Source organism: Panthera leo, chromosome B4 (genome assembly GCF_018350215.1).
Source record: "Panthera leo isolate Ple1 chromosome B4, P.leo_Ple1_pat1.1, whole genome shotgun sequence".
In the NCBI taxonomy this organism is placed as follows: Eukaryota; Metazoa; Chordata; class Mammalia; order Carnivora; family Felidae; genus Panthera; species Panthera leo.
The window spans coordinates 43,664,309-43,673,489 of record NC_056685.1 but is presented as its reverse complement, the minus strand read 5'-3'; the positions used below and the strand labels follow the sequence as shown (position 1 = coordinate 43,673,489).

Below are 9,181 nucleotides of genomic sequence, written 5' to 3'. Positions count from 1 at the left end.
TCCCAGCCTTGAGAAGAACACCCTGCTCCTGAGCCTGAAGACATTGCAACATTAATTGAGTAATTTACAGTAGCGTTTTCTTCTACAATGTCTGACGAAGTGACTTACGCGACACTCACATTTCAGGATTCTGTTGGAGCAAGAAATAACCGGGATAGAAATAACCTAAGGAAAAGAGGTAGGAGTTCAGAGACAGCAAGATGTTGACCTTGGGGGATGCACAGGTGTTAAATGTTTTGAGGTCGATGCTAAGGAGAGGTGTGCTGCAGAATCTCCGAAACCGAGACAAAGTTGTGGGATGCATTAGTGGAATGAATGTTCCCAATTTGGGGGAGAACACGTAGCTTCCAAGATCTCTTTAAAAGTGTGGTATCACTATGTTTCTTGAAGCTCTGTGCCATAGTGAAACATATTGGATATGAGAGAAATTGAATTTGGGGATTAATGGATTTCTTTTTAAAAGTGAAGTCGTGATATTGACACCTTGTGAGAGATGCCAGGCAAATATTCTTTTAGAAGTCAGATGGGAGGCTTCTAAAATAGAGAAAGTGGAGGAAATTTCTCTTTTCAAAGGTACAAATAACTGAAAAGAAGAATGGGAAGATGAGTGAGTCAGAAAGAGACAGGAGATCATTTCTGTTTTAGAAGTTTAAAAAAACTGTTTTTAGAAAGTGGAAATTCCCAGTATAATTTGTACAGTTGAATCAATAATAACAGTATCTGTATAGTATTTTATATGCATTATATCATATTTTTATCAAAATATAATTGTGAAGTAAATGGAATAATATTAGCAAAGCTGAGGCTGAAAAAAACTAAATGGTTTAGCCAAGTTCCTACAACTAGTATGTGGAGTCCAAATTCAGTTCTAGTCTTCAGCTCATTCCCTTATCCCTTGTTGGAAGAAATATAAATCTCTGTGGTCAGGAATCCAGGTTAGTATATCAGACTATATTCTTAATTTTCAATAATCTGTTGACAGTTCAGGTTGTTGCCCAAATCATCTGATATATAGGAACTACTTTCTCCTCTTTGGATTTATTTTTAAGTGTGTGTGTGAGTGTGTGTGTGTGTGTGTGTGTGCGCACGTGTGCATGTGCGTGGTATTAGGGCGATATGCAAAGAGGACGGGAATAGGTTTGTCATGGGGTCTAATAAAACTGGTTATACATTTTCGTTTATTTGTTTGTTTAAGTTATAGCTGTAATCCTTGAGATAAAAGGAGTTGTGGTTGTGCTGTATGTGACAGTGCACCTGGAAATTTGAATTAATCTGTCTGAAAATGTTGGGCTAGGTGCCATTAGATTCTGAATAAAGAAATATCATAGGTTAGACTACATGTTAATTTTGCCTTTCATTCAGTATTCATTCATTAGCTACCAGATGCTAAATAGAATGTAATTGATAAAAGTAAAATCCATAATAACCTTAGCCTTGGGGAGGTTTTGTGACCTCAAAAACTTGAAGTCTCCCCTATTGTCCAGATCATCCAGAGAAGCATTTTTCACCACATCTCATACATGCATTTGGTAACCTTTTTTTTTTTTAATGTTTATTTATTTTTGAGACAGAGAGAGACAGAGCATGAACAGGGAGGGTCAGAGAGAGAGGGAGACACAGAATCTGAAATGGGCTCCAGGCTCTAAGCTGTCAGCACAGAGCGCGACCCGGGGCTCGAACTCACAGACCGGGAGATCATGACCTCAGCCGAAGTAGGACGCTTAACTGACTGAGGCGCCCCTGCATTTGGTAATCTTAAAGAAGCGTGTTCAGTGATATAAAACACAAACCTAAAAATTAGGAGACACTCTTAAAGGGAAAGAGAATGGTGGGAAGAGAAGTGGGGGAGCACTGATGGTAGAGATCTTACTGCACATCATTTTAGGTATTTCTGAGAAAGTAAAGAGAGAAATAAGAGGGAGATTTTAGGAAGCTGGGGAAGCTTCCTAAGTGCGAGAAATAAAAACTCATGTGCAACTACAATTTCTCTGTTGGCTTTCTTCAGCGTGTCCAGCTCCTTCCCCCATCTGGCGCCTGGCTGCCCTGAGTCTGTTAACTCTTTGTCTGATGCTGCTGATTGGGCTGGTGACCTTGGGGATTATGCGTAAGTATATTTTCATCAAACCCAAGAAAGGTGATTAGGAAACACATTTGCAAACTATGTAGACTCGGGTTTGACAATATTATATGATCACATCTTTTTCATTCTTCCAAGTCTCTAAGCTCAACAACCAAGGGACAGACTTTATGATTATGAGGATTTTGGAAATGGATTTTATCCATTCCTCTTAATAAACTAGACTGGATTATGAACACAGCTTTTGTTTTACTCTTTATTCATTGAAATGGGGAGCTTCTTTTCTGCATAGATGCACATCTACCTATTATCCCAGTAGTGACCAATAGAGAGCCAACGGAGGTGGACTCAAGGAAAAGCGTGCCGTTTCATTCACCCCAAAGACTTAGTACAAGACTGGCTTAATCTGCTTACTCAAGACCTTTCTAGTGTAGAAACAGCCTGCCTGCTAGAAATGAAAAAGAGATAAAAACAAAGAGGAGAAGTTACCTGGGGGACCTTACCCTGTATATAGAAAGTTGAACCACCTCTGCGTAACAATGGAAGTTCCAGTCCCAAGCACAATAACCAAAAGAAAAAAAAAAAAAAGAGTATTCCCTTGGTTCTGACCCATCCTTGAGCTGTCAGGGTCGGACACGATAGGGAGTTGTGGACTAACATTAAGTGGAAAAACATCCTGAGAATACACACTTTGTAGGGTGTCGTTAAGTATATGATGGACGGAGTAGAGTGTTGGCATATTATTCCCTTTCAGGGGACTTGCAGGCAAGAAAGTTTATTTTCTGGAGGATGCTAGCACCTTCCATGCTACTTTCTTTCATTTTTACATGTGGAAGATTTCATGGGTAATTAGAATTTAGACATACTGATTTGAAATTTAACTAGGAACTAATGATGTGGCTTTAGCCTTTTTTCTTTTCAGCCTTCTTTCTTTTAGAAAGAAACATGATGTTCTAGCAGCAGTAACAACTATTCAGTAGCCAATCATTAGGGATTAGCAGTTGATCTTCTACAATGATGTATATTTTAAAAATGAAGATGCACTGATGCATATTCATTGGTTCACTATAGACGGGTGAAGGGTTTTTTTTTTTTTCCTGAAGGGCAGTGACTCTTAAATTTATCGTGACGATGAATCACCTGAAGTGCTAATTAAAGAGGCCGATTTTTATGGATCCAGGGCCAGAAATAGTCTAGTGTGGCATTAAAATCTGCATTAAAAATGTTTATTTATTTATTTTAAGAGAGAGAGTAGGGGAGGGGCAGAGATAGAGGGAGAGAGAGAATCCTGAGCAGCCTCCCAGGCTCCACACTGTCACTGCAGAGCCCTGCACAGGGCCCGATCTCGGGAACCGTGAGATCATGATCTGAGCTGAAATCCAGAGTTGGACACTCAGCTGACTGAGCTACCCAGGTGCTTCTAAAATCTGCATTAAAAAAAAAAACAAATATATGGATGATTCTGATAAAAGTGGTCTTCACACCATACCTATTGCCTTAAAGGATTCTGTTCCCATGAAAACACCAATTACATGAACCAACTCCAAATAAGAAAAAAAACCACACTAGACGAATGGCAAAATGGCATTGCCTTAGATGAAATATCAAAGATATATAATCATTAATTCATTCATTTAATACAAGTATAATCAGATGCAAAATCTCAATACAATTATAAAGGATGAGCCCAAAACAATTTGGAATAGCAAGGCAATCGTGTGTGCTTCGTCCATGATGCTTCAATTATTGGGAGCCACTAATACATACGACATGATGTAAGAAATATGGCTGTGTTAAAAGAATTACCCCTGGCTGAGAATAAGAGGATATGTGAACATGTATCCTATTATGTCTTGGAGTTTTGCAGACATCTCATGAAATTAACTCAGATTCAGAGAGATTAAGTCAACTGCAAAAAACCATCCACCAACAGCAAGATAACTTCTCCCAGCAGCTGAGCGACTACAGGAATTTTCCCACCGAGGAGGAGCATCTCAAATCCCAGATCTCCAGTCTATTGAAGCAGCAGGAACAGATGGCCATCAAGCTCTGCCAAGAGCTGATCATTCGCACTTCAGGTAATCAGGACCTACCGTCAGGTCAAATCTGTTGCCCCAGTGGGCACTGATCACATGAGCCACCTTGCAGTATGAGAAAGTTATGTTATCCAAAGACTCCTAATGATGTCACCCTAAATTTCCAGGGGACAAGGGAAGATAGCAATTTATTTAACATTTCTGAAAACACAGAAGTGAATTTGGGGAGCATCTTGCAATAATCCCAACCTGGATTCTTCAGCCTCTTAATGTGTGAACCATTTTTAGGTGATCCTGATGTTATAAGAAGTTAAAGTATAGCTGGTAACTCTGAGGCCAGAAGACTGAGCCCTGGAAGGAGAATTTCGATCACTGTTGCCCCAGCCCATAATTGGGGGTGATTTCATTTTCACAGGCTCCTAAAGCGGTATGTTTTCAGAATGCTGGGTCTCAGACCCTATCGTCAAGTTCAATTACTTAGTTCCCAAATCCTTTCCCAGTCATGCCAGGATTATTTAATTTGTGCTAATGGGTGTAATTTCTTTTTCAGACCACAAATGCAATCCTTGCCCTAAAATGTGGCAATGGTACCAAAACAGCTGCTATTATTTTGCAACAAATGAGGAAAATACCTGGATTAACAGTAGAAATAACTGCCTGGACCAGAATTCCACTTTGGTGAAGATAGATAGCTTGGAGGAAAAGGTCTGGCTGAATTTCTTTCCCTGGTTATAGAAATTATTCATATGATGGAAAGTAAATACATGGAATTTCTGACTCACACAGTGGGAATTCGGGCATTTTGAATGAGAATTAATATCTTAACACCTGCAAACCAGAATGTGGCTCTCCCATGATATTTTCCCCTTTGTCTCTCTCAGGATTTTCTGAAGTCACAGCCATTACCCAAGTTTTCTTTCTTCTGGTTGGGCTTATCATGGGATCCATCAGGAAAGAGCTGGCTATGGGAGGATGGCTCCATTCCGTCTCCATCCTTGTAAGTCTCAACTGTTGGGGTGATGGGGGGTGGGGGGAAAGCAAGCTAAGAATACTAAGAAATGGAACACTAAGAAAATCAATGTTAACTGTAAGAATTATAAATATAGATACAAAAATAAAAGAGTACAATGTACGAAGAAAAGAGAACTTCAGGAAAAACTATTGAGAGAAAGACTACCTAATTTCATGTATGTGACAAACTCATGGCAAAACACAGAAGCTTTTCTATTAGTTAAAATTTCTTCTTTTTAATTTAAAAAACAAATAATACACTTTGTTTGAAGCAGTTTATAAATATTAGCCCTATGATAAAAGCACTGTTATAGTCCTATTTTAGGGATGAAACAATTGCCATAGAGAGACTAAATAACTTGCCTGAGGTCACTGAGCTCCTAAGTGGCAAAATCAGGACCGAGTGCTTTTGTGATCATGACCTTGGGCTCTCTGCTACCCTGACTGCCCAACACTTACAGTCCAGAGGGTGGTGTTTATCATGGACATACATTAACACATTTATTTAAATTCCAATTGTCAACCACTTTCTAACAGCAAGTATGTCTAAATTGGCGAATCAGTTTAATAATTAGTTTTTTTGATGGAATTTACCAATTAGATTATATGGCAAATGTTTTTCATGACATAAAATGAGCTGAATCCGCACCTTCAAGGTTTTGAGGAAATATTTAGTGTACCTATAGAATACATGATACTTTGAAAATTCCAGTTTTTGCAACTATTTAAAGTTGTGAAAAAATAGATGTCAAAAATATGTCAAGGAACACAGTCTTACAAAATTCTCTTAGTGATTACAAATCAAATATTTTGAGGAACACAGCTCATCACAACTATATCAAGACGATACAGTTGTATTTGTACTTTAAAAAAAAATTTTTTTAACGTTTATTTATTTTTGAGACAGAGAGAGAGAGACAGAACATGAATGGGGGAGGGTCAGAGAGAGGGAGACACAGAATCTGAAACAGGCTCCAGGCTCTGAGCAGTTAGCACAGAGCCCGACGCGGGGCTTGAACTCACGGACCACGAGATCATGACCTGAGCCGAAGTCAGCTGCTTAACCCACTGAGCCACCCAGGCGCCCCTGTACTTTTAATATAATACGTGGTATTTGTACATTACATGAAATGTAAGGTCATTTGGCACATTTCTGGGTGTGGTGGGTTTTTTCTCCACCTCCCTTCCCATCAAGTTATTCACCCATTCACCTCACTCCTGTTTTACTCCTTAATGCATGTTGTCCAAATTTCCTTTTTTTAAAAAAAATTTAATGTTTATTTATTTTTGAGAGACAGAGAATGGGCATGGGAGGGACAGAGGGAGAGGCAGACACAGAATCCGAAACAGCCTCCAGGCTCTAAGCTGTCAGCACAGAGACCGATGCGGGGCTCGAACCCACGAACCGTGAGATCATGACCTGAGCCGAAGTCAACTGATGCTCAGCCGACTGAGCCACCCAGGCGTCCCGTCCAGGTTTCCTTAAACTGAGTTATAATCACTCATTTCCCACCAAGGGTACTGTGCTTCAGCGGTGGCTCCCCACATTCCCTGAATAACAAACAATGACAGGTCTCCACTTTTGTCCCCAGATATATGTCATCTTTGTCCATTTCCCACCATTTTGTCATGGTGGGACACACCATGACAATTTTGCGCTCGCTAATGACCACTACCATTCATATTAAATCAACTAGTCTGGTTTCACCCAAATAATCACGGCGAAGAGCATGTGCAAAGTAATAAAAACACAAAGATGAGAGTCACTTCTTTGCAAATGGAGCCATATTGGGCATGAGATGATTACACACTAATCCGGAGTGTTGCTGCTAGACTGAGGGTTTATAGAACGTGCCACCGTACCCTGGGAAGTGCCACTGTTTCCATTTTGGGCTTTACGAAGATGAGTCCCTTCTCCCAAAGGACTTTTCATTATCCCAGGCCCCTCCGCTCACTCCTGGTTAAAATATGGAGGAGATGGTCCCCGCAGCAAGGTTGGGAGTCTGACGTCACTGATGCCCTGAGACTGTGGCTGTTATCATGCAAGGTGCTGGGACTGAGCTTCTGAATCACACAGCCGTTTCCTCCTGAGTGAGGCTAATCTCAGCAAGCGCATAAGCCAAGAGGAAGATTTAGTAAGCCCGGCCCTGAAGCCAGAAAAGAACACTGCAGTTTATGCAGATCATTCGAGTAAAAAGGCACACAGGAGGTTGAGACCGGATGAGCATGATTTGTAATGACGTTATTGAAGGGTTACCACCAATTCCTTACGGAGGTACTAGGGACCGGTATCAGAACCACATCTATGTAGTCACCCATGTTCTCCCTTAACCCTTATCGTGTTCTTTCTTCCTCCTCCACACGTGTGTGTATACATATATACATAACACAAAATTATATATACACAAAATTATATTTGTGCATAATAAAATGTAATAACTGTCCACCCAGAACGTGATTTCATTTGTCTGTTTTCCTTCAAAAAGTTCCAAAGTAAAGAAATCCTAGTACTTCTAATATCATATGTGCTGGGTAGTTTCTACCACGTTAATGGAGAGGTTACAAATTCTCAACCCAGAACTTAAGTATCCTGCTTAAATAATTCTTCCTGGGATTATGATTAACTTGAAATGAAAAACTCATATACGCCAGCTTGAAGAACTTTGATATGTTGTGGGGGTGCCTGGGTGGCTAAGTCGGTTGAGCCTCTGACTTCGGCTCAGGTCATGATCTCACTGTTTGTGAGTTCAAGTCCCTCATCGGGCTCTGTGCTGACAGCTCAGAGTCTGGAGCCTGTTTCGGATTCTGTGTCTCCCTCTCTCTCTGCTCCTCCCCCACTCACACTCTGTCTTTCTCTCTCTAAAAAAATAAATAAACATTAAAAAAAGTAAATAAAAAGAAAGAACTTTGAGATGTTGTGGAACCAGAAGTCTCTCAAAGTTCAGATAGATGGCTTTCGGTAACTGAGAACACTGAATTATGATCAAATTTCAAATATGAAATTTGTCATTAATTTTAAATGGATGACTTTCCAGATTCAGCCCTAGAGAATACACCCAGATCAACGGATCCAGAGGATGTGCCTATTTTCAGAAAGGAAAGATTTATCTTTCCCGCTGCAGCGCTGAAATTTCTTGGATTTGTGAGAAGACAGCTACATTAGTGAAGATCGAAGATCTGGGTTAATACGCATCTTCCGAATTCACCAAGATGTAAGGGACTTGTGATTACGTTCATGTGAAGAAAGAGAAGGCTAGCCGACCACAGCCAAAAACATGAAAAGATGACGGTGTACGTAAACTATCAGGCAAATAAACTTCACGGAACATCCTCTGCTTCATCGTCTGATGGCTTCTGATCTGATGTTCTGGTGACTGCTGGGGACCTCGGGGGAATAGCCACTGTATGGCCCTGTTATTCTATCTCAGCATCATTTCACTGAATGTCCTCCCTCAAATAAAAGGCTCTTTTCCTGCTCTGTCATCACACATGCACAAGCGCACAGGGGTGACGTTTGAATATTTAGCAGCCAGAATTGGCATAAGCCGCAGCCCTGGAACAACATTCAGGAGGCCCCGTTGTGACAGAGATCTGGGGATTCTGATCTGGGACAGAGATCTCAGACAGAGATCTGGGATAGGGGTGCTGGCGGCTAGGGCAGCAGCATTATACCAACTGATTTGAAAATATTTTAGTATCTTGGCAAATTGTTTGCTCGTACCCTTTGTACGAGCTTTGTCATATAGGTGGAGTAGCACATCATTTAGTATTTATACTATCAGTTTTTTAGATCAGTAATGTTGAGGTTATTGCTTGGGTAATCTGGGTATTAGAAATTGTGTGAAGATAGTAGAACCATTGTGTTCTATTTTTAAGAACTTTCCTGCGGCATAGCTGGTCAGCGTCCCTGCACGGTAGTCGCCGAACATCGTAAATCTAGCTTGAACGTTTTTCTGGGACAAAATTGCTTATTCGGTGAAGGAGATGGTTTTTACTCGCTCCTCATATAATTGCGCAGCTGCGTAGAGGCTCGATAGAATGGTAAACTAACCCACAA

General features: G+C 40.5%; 1 protein-coding gene across 1 annotated transcript; it reads left to right on the top strand.

Annotated features, from left to right (window-relative positions):
• Positions 1 to 8,614, top strand: CLEC12B (C-type lectin domain family 12 member B). Its single transcript, XM_042945784.1, has 6 exons — positions 1 to 178; positions 2,006 to 2,104; positions 3,937 to 4,155; positions 4,664 to 4,818; positions 4,995 to 5,110; positions 8,160 to 8,614. Exons 1-6 carry the CDS (start codon positions 88 to 90, stop codon positions 8,308 to 8,310), a joined length of 831 nt encoding a protein of 276 aa, XP_042801718.1. The 5' UTR covers positions 1 to 87; the 3' UTR covers positions 8,311 to 8,614.
• The last annotated feature ends 567 nt before the right edge of the window (positions 8,615 to 9,181 follow it).

Excerpts from the sequence above, each read along its gene's own strand:
- CLEC12B (XM_042945784.1), top strand. The coding sequence starts at position 88 with ATGTCTGACGAAGTGACTTACGCGACACTCACATTTCAGGATTCTGTT. Across the intron at positions 4,819-4,994 it reads TAGATAGCTTGGAGGAAAAG|GATTTTCTGAAGTCACAGCC; the intron begins GTCTGGCTGAAT and ends TGTCTCTCTCAG. Across the intron at positions 5,111-8,159 it reads TCCATTCCGTCTCCATCCTT|ATTCAGCCCTAGAGAATACA; the intron begins GTAAGTCTCAAC and ends ATGACTTTCCAG.